Source organism: Lygodium microphyllum, chromosome 6 (assembly GCF_053477565.2).
Source record: "Lygodium microphyllum isolate KBCC chromosome 6, Lygodium_microphyllum_v1.1.10, whole genome shotgun sequence".
Lineage (NCBI taxonomy): Eukaryota > Viridiplantae > Streptophyta > Polypodiopsida > Schizaeales > Lygodiaceae > Lygodium > Lygodium microphyllum.
Window position 1 is genome coordinate 78,053,005 of NC_141140.1, and position 14,458 is coordinate 78,067,462.

Genomic DNA, 14,458 nt, shown 5'->3' on the forward strand with positions numbered 1-14,458 from the left:
CGAGTCATGACTCATCAGGACTCCAAGGATCTGTACACCACCTCCTTGTCTGACTCCAAGCACGCTGATCGAGAAGTTGATGAAGCAACCTCAACCTCAACCTCAGACTCTCGCTTTGACTCTAGCCCTCCTCTGTGCACGAGTCTCATGTACCGGTGTCAATAGCTCCTCATAGAGCATGGAGTAGATATCTCACTCCTCCTGTGGTATTTCGGAAATGTCACACTCCTTTATATCAATCTTGTCAGCATTCACCTGTAAAGGCGAACGAGACAAAGATATATCATATGAGATAAAATTCAACATGTTCAATATTCATACATATCACAATTTACCATCCAACTTTCAAGCAATGATAAGTGTCAAGATTAAAAAGTTAATTATACATAATACTAATCATTACCAATTTACTCAAGGAACAAAGTGGTCGTCTCAAGAAGCTGGAGATTGCAATGGTAAAACAATAAACGCTCTAACTGGGTAATTGTAAGCTTGTTTCTCTTTTTGGTGTGGAAGAGAGCCCATGTGCTCTAGTTCCTCTCAACAGGCCCTAAACTACAATCTTGCAAGAGGACACGAATAGCAATGTGTTTGCATTCAAATTTAAGAGATTGAGATTAAGTAATTAGCAATTGCTAATAGGCAAGCCACAAAATCAACATTTAAACGGACAATAGATTGTAGAACATGTTATCTAGGTTACGCAATACATTATAAATTATCAAGATTCAAAATATAAAAGTCATCAACCACATACCAAAGTAGAAGCACAATTGTCATATTCCTCCCACCAAGATACAGGCTAAAGCTATGTCTCTCAAAGCCTAGCTATGGGTCGGCCAAAATGAAGAGAATCATTGCGGAATGCTAGCAAATCATTCTCTACTCTCCTCATCATATCTATATCATCCCCTATGAGGTGCCTCGTCCCCTCTCGTAACTCCTGGCTAGTGTACTACTCCTTGCTGTGCCAAAGGAGATGCAAGATATATGCGACAGTACGTATTGGTTTATGAAACTAATCCCCTCGTACATTTCATACTGCACGAATCTTATCAACCCTTCAAAGCGAAGAATGATGAATCATAGATTAAATAAGTTAAAAACTTAGAAGTCAGAGTAATGATTAATCATCAAGGAGTCGTTAATACTAAATAATTATGTGTGTAAAAGTTAAACAAAAACTTACTTCTCTTGGATCAAAAAGCTGTTGTGAAGCAAGGCCTTGCCGATTTTATCCATATACTTATATAGAAGGCCCAAAGTACTCCCTACTAAGCTAAAAATGCATTAGCTTCACTTGAACAGTCCCAAAACATGCTTAATTAAGGAAGAAACCCTGTTTATTTAAAAAAAATAAGTTCCTAATGAGTGTCTGTATCCCATAAGCACAAATCCACTTGGAAGGACCCAAATTTTCTATAAATAGATATGTTGCTCTCCATTCAGCCTCAATCTTGTTCTTGCAGGTTTCAAGTCTTTTCAGCTAACTGCCCACACCTCGCTTACAGAGAACATTGCAATCCAAGCTGTCCATTGCAGTCGTTACTCATCTGGCATCTATTTCCAACCATCCATTATCATTTTGTTCTTGTTTTCAATCAGGCGATTGCTGTTGTCCACCCATCCAACTGTCGTACAGCTTGCCATGTTAGTATACTGCTCCATTTGCAAGCCCCAGCTGCCGCCCTGTCAGTTTTCTCTCTCCTCTCAATAGTCACTGCTATTTTCTCTCTTCTCCCTACTACGTTTGCAGATTTTCTCTCACCTCAATATCAAGTCCAACCACATACGCTGCATTTACTGTTATTCGATACTCCAAAGTTGCCTTGCTGCGATTTGGGATCCGTTCGAAGTACAACATACTCTCCAACTCATTACCCCTGCCTTGATCCTTCAGATACATGAGTTCAAGGTTTAATATTCATTCACTGCATAGTGTGATGCATGAGCATTGTATATTCAATAGTCACATTACTTCATTCATTCTCTGTGTTCATTGTCTTTAAGTTACCCTAACCCTAATTGTGTTCTTCAATCTGTGCTTTGTCGTACAATATTATTTGTATTTTTGTGTTAGGGTACTTCTTCACACTCCCCTCATATCAGTGATGTGCTATACAATGTAAATAGCAATAAGACTTTTCACCAATGCCTCTGCCTTAACCCACCAACTCTCATTTAAAATAGTGCCTGAAAGCAAGAGCCTTTGGAGACTCTCTCACTCCATGTGAGTCATTCCTAACATACAATGGTCCGTATCAAATTTGGACGGCGGATCCATATCAACCTCTCCAATATAATAAACATATAAGCAAATCTAGTCGCAGAGAGCTTCAATAGCTCAAGTGTGCTATTGGCTCGAAACATGCTTGTGACAAATATCACAAATCTTACCATGCTTATTACTGTCTTCAAAATGTCATCCACCCAAGATATTTGTCCTACATCTTTAATAATCAAGTCAAGGCAATGGAATACACATGGAGTCTATACTATGCTAAAAACTCCTCCTCAAGTAAGGGAGAACTGCCTTGGAGACTGTCATGTGCAATGCCACGAATATGGTGGATCCAAAGTTAACCGTTCCAAAAGACCGAAAAATGATAAATGCATATAGATGTATATTTATATAAATAAAATGCCAATGCATGGGATAATGCAAAGGGAGATGTAAGATGTCATGCTCACACAAAATGCAATGCAATGGTGCCACTTGGACAGTGCCCTCACAAGAAAATTATCCACTTGTCTAAATGCTATTTTACAATCATGTCATCCTAACAGTGCATATGAAGTTACAAATGTCCGTAAGTACAATACAAAAGAATAAATGAATGAATGAATATCTAAAAATTGTAAGCGTCGTCATTGTCACTATCAAGAGAAGTAGTCACCTCCTCTCAAATTGGAGGAAAAGCAAAAAGGAAGCACCCTCTCCCCATCAATCTAAAGAAGTAGAGGAGGGTGTATCCAAGTCAATCCTAGGTAGAAGGTACTGAGAAACCAACCGGTTGACCGCTTTGATCAAAATGTCTACAAAATTATCTAATGAAAGCACAAACTCTAGGCGAATAATGCATAGCTCAACCTGCTCTCTGGAAAAGTGAAAGTAGACTCTCATATGCCCCATCCGTAGTGTGATGATCGGATTATCTGCAAGGGCAATGACACTCTAATTGTCGCAGTAGACAACAGTGGGAGAGTCACAAGGAAAGTGAAGCGCCGCCAGTAAGTTCCTCAGATAGATGGCTTCGGTGTTGCCATCGAAAAGAGTCATATACTCAACCTTGGCCGTGGAAGCTACCACCGTCTCTTGCTTACGGCTAAACCAAGAAATGAGAGCCATACCCAATGTAGAGATAGCCGCCATGGGAATACGGAGTGTGAAGACCTCTTGCCCAATCAGAATCAATGTATCCTTGCAAACATAAACAAGAACCATAAGTGAGGCCCATAAGAATAAATACACCATAAATAATGCAACACACGAAGACGGGCAATCCAATGTGACATTTTAGGTGTTGTGAAATATTGACTAAGAATGCTGACTAAATAAGCTAAGTCTGGCCTAGTATAAATTAACCAAAGAAGTTTTCCTACAACAGACCTATAGATCTACGCATCAAAGGAGTCAGAACTAACCTAGGATACCCTTTGATAAGTCGACAGGCGTGGCCACTGGCTATGTCTAATCCATAGTGAACTATTCCACAAGCTAAAGTGCATACATCTGCTGTGACATATACAACCCCCTAATCAAACTACTTTCATCCCCAAAAAGTAAAACAACAAATTGAGGACTATCATCTCAAATGTAACACTAAGCTTTGCCTTGATTTTTACTATTACAACAGAATCTCAGCTTGTGGTGAGTAAGTCATCAATGTACAACAAGATATAGCTAACCCCCTCCTCAATAGATCAAACATATAAGTTCCGGTCATAAAGGATAGAATGATATCCACGAGTCTGTAAAAACTCGTCCATCCTACGAAACCAAGACCGCGGTGCTTGCTTGAGTCCATTAAGAGCTTTCTACAAGCGAAATACATTATCCTTTGAATTCACAGAAGAAAATCTCGATGGCTGCTCCACAAACTCTCTCCACTAGATAACCATTCAAGAAGGCACTCTTAATATCTACCTACTTTATCGGCCAACTGTAGTGAGCGGCTAGTGCGACTAATAACCAAAAATATGTCAACTGCGCAGTAGGTGCAAAGGTCTCTTCATAATCAATACCATGCTTCTATCAAAACCCTTGCACGACAAGCGAGACTTGTACTTGTCTAAAGTCCCATCAGCCTTTAGCTTGGTCCTAAAAATCCACTTCATCTCAATGACTTTCTTGTGGCTCGAACAATCCACCAATGTCTAAGTCTCATTTCGATCAATACTCTCTAGCTCTTTCTCCATGGCCTCTCACCATTGAGGGTGCTAAAGAGCCTCTTGCCATGTATTCGGCTCAGAATGTGCTAAGTGAGGTGCAAGCTGAGCAAATCTTCTAGGTCCCTCCGGAGTGGAATCCGATAGTAAGATCCTCGAATCTCACATGGTCTGCCGGTACCAACGAGGTAATGGGTCTCGTGAAGGGGACCTAGGAGCTAAAGAATCCGCATGTAGATCAAGAGCGAGTAGTAGATCAGGCTCAGTAGGCACGATCTCTAATGATTTGGAAGGAGGAATCCAATCGGAATCCGATACAAAGGACTGCATGATATCCCTCTCGTCAAAGATTATGTCCCTCCTAACGTTCACCTTATTCATCCGAGGATTAAAAAAACGGTAGGCTTTCACTTTGGATGAATATCCAACAAAGATAAGAAGATCAGCTTAAAGAGTAAGCTTTTCTATTTTATCATCAGGCATGTGTGTATGCACGATACTCAAAGACTCTGAAGTGGGATATGACAGGCCAAGAGCCAAAGAATGCCTCGTATAGGGTCTTCTGAGAAAGAGCCGCAATCGAACAATGGTTGAGGATATTCATCGTAGTGTTAGCAACCTCAACCCAAAGATGCTCAAGGAGCTCTGCTACGAACAGCATAGAGCGTGTCATTTCCATAATTCTCTGGTTCCTACACTCTATGACTCCATTCTGAGAGGGAAAGTTGATAGAGGTGAGCTCGCGAGAGATGCCATACTGTTGTAGAAACTCGAAAAACTCGTGGTAGATGAACTCACCACCGCTATCACTCCTCATACAACCAACACGACGACCCGTTTGGTTATGAACCAACAACACCCAAGCAGAGAAATATGTGAAACCATCGAACTTATGCTTGAGGAAGTACACCCATATGTATCTCGAATGATCATCCACTATCAAAAATAAGTACAACGCAAGTTCAAGGCAAGAGTGCATGTTGGCCCACAAAGATCAACCTGAATCAATCTAAGAGACACCTCAGCTCTATGTGTAGACTGCTGAGAAAATGGGGTACGGTGCTGCTTCCTAAGAGTTGACATGCTTTGCAAACATCTTGAGCTAGCTTCAGGCGAGGAAGGCCCTCAACCATCTCATGGCGAGACAACTCATAAAGAGAGTCATAGCTAAGATGCCCTAGGTGGAAATACCAAAGACGCTCATTGTTTGTAGGTTCCCAAGATGTGGCTAATGCTTGGAAGCTATGCAACATGAAGCTCTCGACTATCGGCTCAGTAAGAAAATAAGTCATATGGTGTAGGCCATTAGGTTGTCCCTCACCGCGAGCAATCATTAAACCAATCTAAGAGTCAAGGACCTCGATTGTGGCTGCTGTAAAGAAAATTATTCGACCCCAACCGGCAAAGCTACTAAACAGATAACAAGTTCACCCCAAGCTCAGGAACATAGTATGCATTGTCCAACACAACCAGATTCGGACCCTTGTCAATGGCAAAACTAACACAACCTTGAGCTTGAATCTTGATTGAGCAGTTGTTTCCTACGCAAATCCGCCCAGCTGCAAGGGCTCGCGTTCGGAAGATGTTCTCTATAGGAGCCATGTGATATGTAGCTCCACTATCCACAATCCAAATAGATGCTAATGTACTCGCCTATGACGAGTGGGCCTCTACGATAACCTCGTCAAGAGGCAACTTACAAATGTGGATGAGACTCACATCAATTGTCTCTACGAAGACGATATGCGTCTCTATAGACTAATCAGACAAGCCCTTTGGAGTTGAGAACGTTGCCGACTAAGATGGTTGACCAATAGCAGTGTGAGTTTGACCTTTCCACTGCCCCTTGCCATCACCCTATCTTCCTTGATGGGGATTGCCCGACTGAGGGGTGGGGGTCTGTAAATTGGGTTTTGGTATTGTGCCTCTTACCTTTTATTGACACTCGTCGTCAAAATGGCCAACCTTTTGACAATGTTGACAATACCTATTCTTCTTGGGTACATTCTACCACCCGGATTTGAGTTGAGACTAGGAGTTTCCTTGTGATTCCCTTGCTTGATTTTGATTTTAATTTTAAGTTTAATTTTGTTTACTCTTTTCTTGTTGCCCCTTCTGAGAATGAGCAATAAGAGCCCTCTCTCATGGATTATTTATATAAAACTGATCAAACAATCATGCATAACATAATAGCTAATACTCAAATCCATAGAATATGGATAAATTGGGAAGAAAAACCACTTGCTACACAAAATTGAAGTATTTGTGCGGCAGCTTATTAAGAAACAATGTGACCTGATCATCAGAGGACCTAGGAGTCCTTGTAGTGGAGAATTCGGCAAGGAGACGCCGATACTCAATCAACTTGACTTTCAAGTCATTCCGATCAAAGATTTTAAAGTTTTGAAGCTCATGGTCAAGATTTATTCGATGGATCCTATCCGGAGTCGCATAGCGATCAGTTAAGTGTACCCATCACTCTAACACTAAGTTAAAATGCTAAAGCTGAGAATGAAACTCAAGCAATAAGCCCTACATTAGCTCGATAATAGCGGAGACATTCCTAGCCTTCCATGAGCGGACGATCTCGTATGAAACAAGTGCGGGATCAAGTTGGGGTTCCAACCCTTACATAAGATCCTATAGATTCTATGAGGCAAGGACATGTCTCATCAAGTTTGACCAAGTTATAAAGTTTGACCCGTTAAAACGAGTCTTATCGCTGAATGCATGCTTGGCGGAAGATGAGGTAGAACCATGAGGTGTTGCGAATGTGGAGTAAGATGGATGTGGAGGATAAGATGGTGGTGGTGGTGGTGGTGGTGGTGGTGGTGGTGGTGGTGGTGGTGGTAGTGGAGGCGTCTGATAAGAAGGAGAAGGGAAACGAGGTGGGTAGGCAAAAATAGGTTGTGAGTGTCCAATGAGTGCCAATTGATACGGAGATACAAAAACATGAATATTTCTGTAAGGTGCCAGTGGAGATGGAGACATTGGGACACGTAAGCTGAAACCAGCCTTCCTTCTTGGAATGGGTGGTGATAACCTGATTTAAGAGTTAATTACAGCAATAAATAAATGCACATAAAATGAAATACACACTTTACCATAACATTCTTGGACAGTAGACACCCTGTTGGCCCCAAAATTGGCGTCCCTTGCGGTATTTCTTTAGCTTTCATTCAATTGGAAGGAATACAACTTGAGATTCTTCAATCTCCTCCTGCTAACCAATTGCCCTTGCTGTCATAAATGTCCAGCAAGCCTTTTAGGTCATTTGCCCCTTGTTTCACCCAGGACTTCTTCTCCAATTTGACCCTTGGCTGGCCAAATGCTGCCCCAAATCAATTCGGGATGGGCTGCCTCCTAAAATCCCTTGATAACCTTCAATTATCAGCTGCTGATTTCAGTCCCTTGAGCCTTCAACCTCTAGCACGGATCCCAAGGTGGCTGCTAAACCCTAATTTCTGCTATGAATTTGGATTTACTGCAGAAATTACAGATCAGCCCACCAAAAATGGCTAAGATTTCCTTCGAATGGCTGAGAATTGCTGAGAATGGCTGAGCATAGGCTGAAGGAGATGAGAGAATGCTGTAGAGAGAGAAAATTTTGAGATTTGTCGCAAAGAACTGATCAAAATCAGCTGCTGCCCTGCTATACCAGCCCCAAACGGATGCACCAACAACAATAGGAGCATCGGAAACTGTGATCTTCAAGAGAAAGTGCATCAGCAGCAATTGTCACCTTCCCAAGGTCAAGAATATGCAATCTCCATCACCAAAATGGTCTCCAATGGCTGGGAATTGGCCCCAAAAGCTGGCAGCAACAGTCCAACACCTCTTTCCAACAGCTCCAAAATGAAAAAACGAGATTTCCTTCTCCCTTCAGCCCTATTTAGCCTTTCCCCCACTTGCATGGGAAAGTTTTGCCAAGTGGCAGCTTTCTTAATCCATTTTCAGCTATTTCCAGCCATTTAATTAATTTTCAGAATTAATTAATTCTGAAAATTAATTCAGCCCTTAATCCATGCCTAGAAAATTGACCTTGCCCATCCAAAAATTAATTGGCTAGGCCATTTGCAACCCAAAGTGGTCCCGTGCATTAATTGACCCTTGGATAAGCATTAATCCATTACTTAATCCCTAGTCCCTAGTGTCACCACTGACACTTAATGGCCAATTAATGATCCTAGGGGCAAACTGACACAAAAATTCACCTAGAATCTAACAAGTGTAACTTGTTGCAACTTTTGCCTTTGACACCCATCTTTTTCACAGGGTCCTTCAGTCTTCAACTGTGAGAAAGTAGCTTGCACCTCACATGTGCAACACATGTGCATCTTTTAATTGCGCATTTGATTAATCCTTTAATCAAATGTCAATTAAACATAAGCAAAGCATCAAATTTTCACGTCCTCGTGACAAACCACCCCCTTGAAATCCTTGCAATCGTCCTCGATTGCACTGTAATGTGTCAAAGCAAACAATACTGCATTGGAATTTTCACAAGGCATCATAGTCCAGAACTGTTGCCAAAAACTCATCGGATGCATCCCAAACTCTTGTTTCTCAACAGTGCTAACTACACAACCATAGTAAAGCATAAACCGAGCCGAAACTATGGCTGAATTGTCAATGACATTCGTTTACATGTGGCTGTCCATGGAATCAGCTGTAAACTATTAAAAACTGAGCATGACCTGATCATAAACTAATCATGGACTGATACGAGAATTGGTCACAAATGGCTGCAAATGTGACTCCAAACTGATCACAAGCTGATGGTTTTTTTTTTTTAAACTAATCAGAAACTGATGCAAAAGCTGATGCAAAACTGATCCCAAAGTGATCTTAAACGGTTCTCAAACTGATCAAAAACTAAGTTGATACTAATCAGAAATTGATCTCAAAACTGAGGCAAAAACTCATGCCAAACTCGTCCAAAAACTCATGCATAAGTATAGTCTCAGAGCTGCGGTGACAACCATACTCATATACATGTATCTCACAGTGACTAGTACACCGAGTAGTGACCTCGTGGCAAACATACTGTCAGCACAGTACCTTGGATGCATGCTGAATACATCCGAGATCCACTACATACGAGAGCTGTCCAAAACCGGTGGAGTGGAAGTGCTACCTCCCCCTTGAGCATCAAGCAATGCTCCGAACGCCCACTCTGCTGAACTTGAGTAAGCCCGATCCAAAGCCGGCTCTAACTGAAAGGCATCGAGATGAAGTTGCAACAACTGAGAATGGTCTGCCAAGTCATCCTCTTCCATCCATTTTGCATCCATTGGTGAATAATTTTGAAACTTCACCAAATATCTTCTGGAAACTTTACCTCTCACCTTCCTTTTCTTATGTGCCAAAATCTGCTCGGGTACCAAAATCTCATCTAGTTCCTCAACATCTAGCTGAATTTCAGCAGATACATCTTCTGGCACATCATCACGAAAAGGTCTCAACAAACTAATATGAAAGGCATTGTGTATCCACCAATGTGTAGGTAATTTCAACCGATATGCAACATCGCTGACCTTTTCCAACACTTGAAAGGGCCCATAGTATCTCATGCTTAACTTCGGATACAACCTCTCTCTTCCCTTCATCTTTTTCAGCCTTGCCTTTTCAAAACACAGCAATACATAATCGCCCTCTGCAAACTGCAAAGCACGTCTATGGCATAGTGACAAGAAACCGCCGGAACGGTCCCCCTGGCACTTGGAATCGCCGTCCCCGGCATGTATCCGTCGCGGACCGCATTTCCAAATGATGGAACATTCCCTGTCTAAAACGGGACAGGGAACGCCACATGGCAAAAATTACCTACGGGCCGCCCGCATTCTGTTTCCGCCTGCGCCCAATTCTCCTGCGTCCTGCTCCCGCCTGCTTCCACCTGAGCCCAGTCCTAGCCTACGTCTTGCTCCCGCCTACATCCTGCTCCCGGGACCCGCCTGCATCTTGCCCCCAGGCCCCAAGGCCCAGCCACCTTCTTTCTCTTCCTTCTTCTTCTTTCTTCTCTTCCTTCTCTTCCCTCTCTTCCTTCTTCTTCTTTCTCTTCTTTCTCCTCCCACCTCCAACCTCTTCCTTCTTCTTCTTTCTCTTCTTTCTCTTCCTTCTCTTCCTTCTCTTCTTCCTTCTACCTTCTCTTCTTCCTTCTACCTTCTCTTCACTTCTCCCTTCTCTTCTTCCTTCTTCCATGAACCTTCTTCTTCTTCTCCCTTCTCTCCCTTTCCCTTCTCTCTGGACTCTTGAGTGAGTCTTGACTCTTGAGCCTTCTCCCTTCTCTCGAGCCTTCAATAATCAATTTTCAGCCTTCAATTTTTCCTTCTCTGGACTCTTGAACCTAAGACCTTCAATTTTCAGCCGAAATCATAAATGGCTTCATCTTCCCGCCCTGCTAGTCGGGTTAGTGGTCGAGGAAGAAGGTCTGATGATTGGTCATGGTGGGAAGAAGTAAATGCTGACCGCCCTTTGAGTGGTGGAGGATCTCGACCATGGACTTGCAAGCTTTGCCCATACAAGCGAACTAGTGGAGCAAACAAGGTAATCCATTGAGCCGAGCATTTGTATTTCAAATTTTTATTGATTTTAATTTTTCAAAGTTACTTAAATATTAGAATATGGACTACCAATTGCCACTTGTTCCATTTTAATATTTATGCACAATCAGGTCCGAGCTCATCTCCTACATGAGCCAAATTCAGAGGTGCAGTTTTGTCCAAATGTGACCTTGGAGAAGCAAAGGGAGCTTCGTGACCGTGTAGCAGGTCAACAAGCTTATCTTGCATCTAGACCACGACGTGTTACAGTTGACCCTACAACTTTTGTGACACCATCCCCATCAGATGTATCTAGAGCAAGGTCAGTATCAGGAAGTGCTACCTCCACACCTACTGCAGGCGTTGCATCGGCCATGGCATCAACAAGGCCACATGTTGCTTGTAGACAAAGCACACTTGATGCTAGTTGGGATCCCAAGAAGAAGGAAGAGGTGGATACATCAGTGGCACGCTTTTTTTATCATGACCACATTCAATTTCGTACAGCCAGGTCAAAGTATTTTAAATTGATGTGCAAGAAGATTGGTGAGTATGGCCCTTCGTATGTACCTCCATCATCAGAGACCTTACGCACCACTTTGCTCGACAAGGAAAAGTGCCTTGTTGAGCAAGCAGCAGTGACTAGAAAGAGCATGTGGGCTAAAAATGGAGTTTCCTTGATTGTTTACTGATGGTTGGAGTGATACACGCAAGCGATCCATTCATGGTATGGTTGCTTATTCTCATGGGGAAATGTATTTTATATCTTCACATGATGCATCGGGGACAGAAAAGTCAACAGATGTACTTGCAACAGAGTGGGTTACAGGTGTTGAGCTTATTGGCCCAGAGCATGTTGTGGGATTTGTTGCAGATGGAGAGCTTGCAAATAGGGCAGCAGGTGCTATTATTCAAGGATATTATCCACATATCATAGTTTCATATTGTATGGCTCATTGCTTGAACAACCGACTAAAGGATATTGGTAACTGTCATGGATTGCACCTGTCATAGAGCAAGGAGCTCAAATGGTTAGCTTTGTTTTGAATCACCAGTTTCTTCGCCATCACTTCTCTTTGTGGTCGAAGAATACACTTTTAAAATACTCTGATACCAGATTTGCCTTTAACTTCTTGATGCTAGGCAGGTTAAGAGAATGCAGTGGTGCCTTGAGGCAGTTATTTCTTAGTGATGAGTTTACCTCATCAACATTGGCAGATACTCCTACAGGTGTCTTATGCTTGGAGAAAGCAAATAACTCCACTTTTTGGGATGATGTAAAGCGGATAGATGCTATGGTATCATCCATTGTACATTTATTGAGGGTTATGGATGCTATGCAACCTTGCATTGGCAAGGTATATGAGGCTATGGATAGGCTGAATGAAAAGTTGCAGGAGTTGGCACCAAATGATGAGGCGTACGAGGAAATACACCATTTAGTTGTGACGAGGTGGAACTTCTATAGCTCACCCATGCATACAGCTGCATTTGTTGTGGATCCTGAGTTCCAGGGCAAGGGTCAAGAGAATGACAGTGAGGTTATGGATGCATGGAGACTTATATTGTCTCGTCTAGTGCCTGATTATGGCACTAGACGAAAGATCAGAGATCAGCTTTCATGTTATAGGACCTTTCGGGGTTCTTTTGGTTGTGGGGATGCACAGGAGGATCGTTGTAAGATTGGGGCAGCTTTGTGGTGGGAGAACTATGGTTCGGATGGTCCTGAGTTGCAGCAACTAGCCATCCGTATTTTGAGTCAGTCAGTTAGCTCCTCTTGTTTGGAGCAATTGTGGAGTACCTACGCTCACATTGCTTCAAAGAAGAGGAACCGTCTTGGTGTGGAGAGGGCAAACGATCTAGTATTCGTTAGTGCTAATTTGAGGATGTTATGTAACAGTATGACAACAAAGCCTGATCCATTCACAGAGTGGGAGATGCAGCAAGAAGAGGAGGCACATGCTGATGTTGAGGGAGATACAGCAATTCATGGTACACATGATGATGAGGCTGGCACTTCAGGAGTGGCTAGAGTAGCCTCAGATCATGATCATGATCTTTGATTTAGCTTACTTATCACGAGTCTCATGATACATGACACATTTACATTATATATGATATTATGATCATTGATGACACTGTGACACTTGGGTTGTTGACAGTTGTGCCATGCCGATATTATATTTGTACTTGAGTCTTGCAGTTGCCCTTTGGGCTATTTTGGCATGCCACATTTTGCTTTAGTCTAGAGATTAGACTTTATATTTGCAGTCTTTTTTGGGGCAATGAGCATATTCTTTCAAATATTAGACTTCAATTTCATATTTATAATCTTTTAAGTTTTTTGACAATGGTACCATAGACATGTTCTTTTAGCTTAGACTTTTAAGTTTAGTTCATTGTTCATTGTTTTATCATTTATGATTTTTGGCATATGTATTATGGATTTTATTATTTATAATTGAATATCTTACCTCTTGAGCCTTGTAAGTTACAATTCAATTTCTAATGAATAGTTTTAGAATAATGCATGATATCTTAAAGTTAAAACTTAAAATGTTTGTCCTTGTGGATTATATACCTTGGTTTTAAGTTTTAACACTCCAGAGTCCACATGGATTATGAGTGAAATATTAATTTTTTTTCATGAATTTTGATTTTTTAAATGCCGTTCCCGTTCCCACGTCCCCGTTCCCTAGGTTTGGCATTCTCGTCTCCGTCCCCATTCCCATTCCCCGTTCCCGTTCCCCGTTTCATGTTTCTATGGTCTATGGCAATCAATTGCCCGCTTTTGCTTGTCCTGTGATCTCTGAAGTGCATACTTTATCTTTGCATAGGCTGCATCCAAGATTTCCACAAAGCGATCAGCCTCAAAGATCTTATCCTTAGTGTGCAAAATAGGTGGAACCTTCTTGCCACCCTCAACCACCTCAAATGGAGCCTTGCGAGTGGAACTCTGCACCGTATTATTGTATGCAAACTCAACCAATGGCAAATACTGCTCCCACTGTGTCTTGTGGTCTGAAACATAGCACCTCAAAAGATCCAACACTGTGGAATTTGCTTCCTCAGACTGACCATCTGTCTACGAATGGAAGGATGATGAGAATTTCAGCGTGGTACCCATATTCTCAAACAGCCCCTTCCAGAATAGACTGGTCATCCGAGGGTCTCGATCACTAATGATCGACTCAGGCATACCATGATACTTGAAAATGTGCTGCATAAATAATCGTGCCATATGATCAGCCTTTATCTTCTTCCTCACCGGAATGAAATGGGCTTGTTTGCTAAACCTACAAATAATAGTCCATATCCCATCATTCCCTATAGGTGTCCTAGGAAGCTCAAAGATAAAGTCCATAGCAATACTCTGCCAAGGCTTATCTGGAATAGGCAAGGGCTGCAACAAGCCCGGCATCTTTTACCTATCATGCTTTACCTTCTGACATATGATGCATACCCTAACATACTGCTCTACATCATGCCTCAAAGCTAGCCAATAAAAGAAATGCTCCACTGCCTTG

At 42.1% G+C, this 14,458-nt stretch overlaps 2 protein-coding genes across 3 annotated transcripts in view; one reads left to right on the forward strand and one right to left on the reverse strand.

Moving 5' to 3' along the window:
• Positions 1-14,458, reverse strand: part of LOC148034706 (Mitochondrial import inner membrane translocase subunit Tim17/Tim22/Tim23 family protein) — a 48,787-nt gene that overhangs the window by 11,552 nt on the left and 22,777 nt on the right. The window lies entirely within an intron of this gene.
• On the forward strand, positions 12,068-12,994 carry LOC148034708 (uncharacterized). Its single transcript, XM_087680445.1, has one exon. The coding sequence runs from the start codon at positions 12,068-12,070 to the stop codon at positions 12,992-12,994; it is 927 nt and encodes a 308-aa protein (XP_087536571.1).

What these genes read in the sequence shown, in the direction of transcription:
- LOC148034708 (XM_087680445.1), top strand. Translation starts at nt 12,068, where the DNA reads ATGCTAGGCAGGTTAAGAGAATGCAGTGGTGCCTTGAGGCAGTTATTT.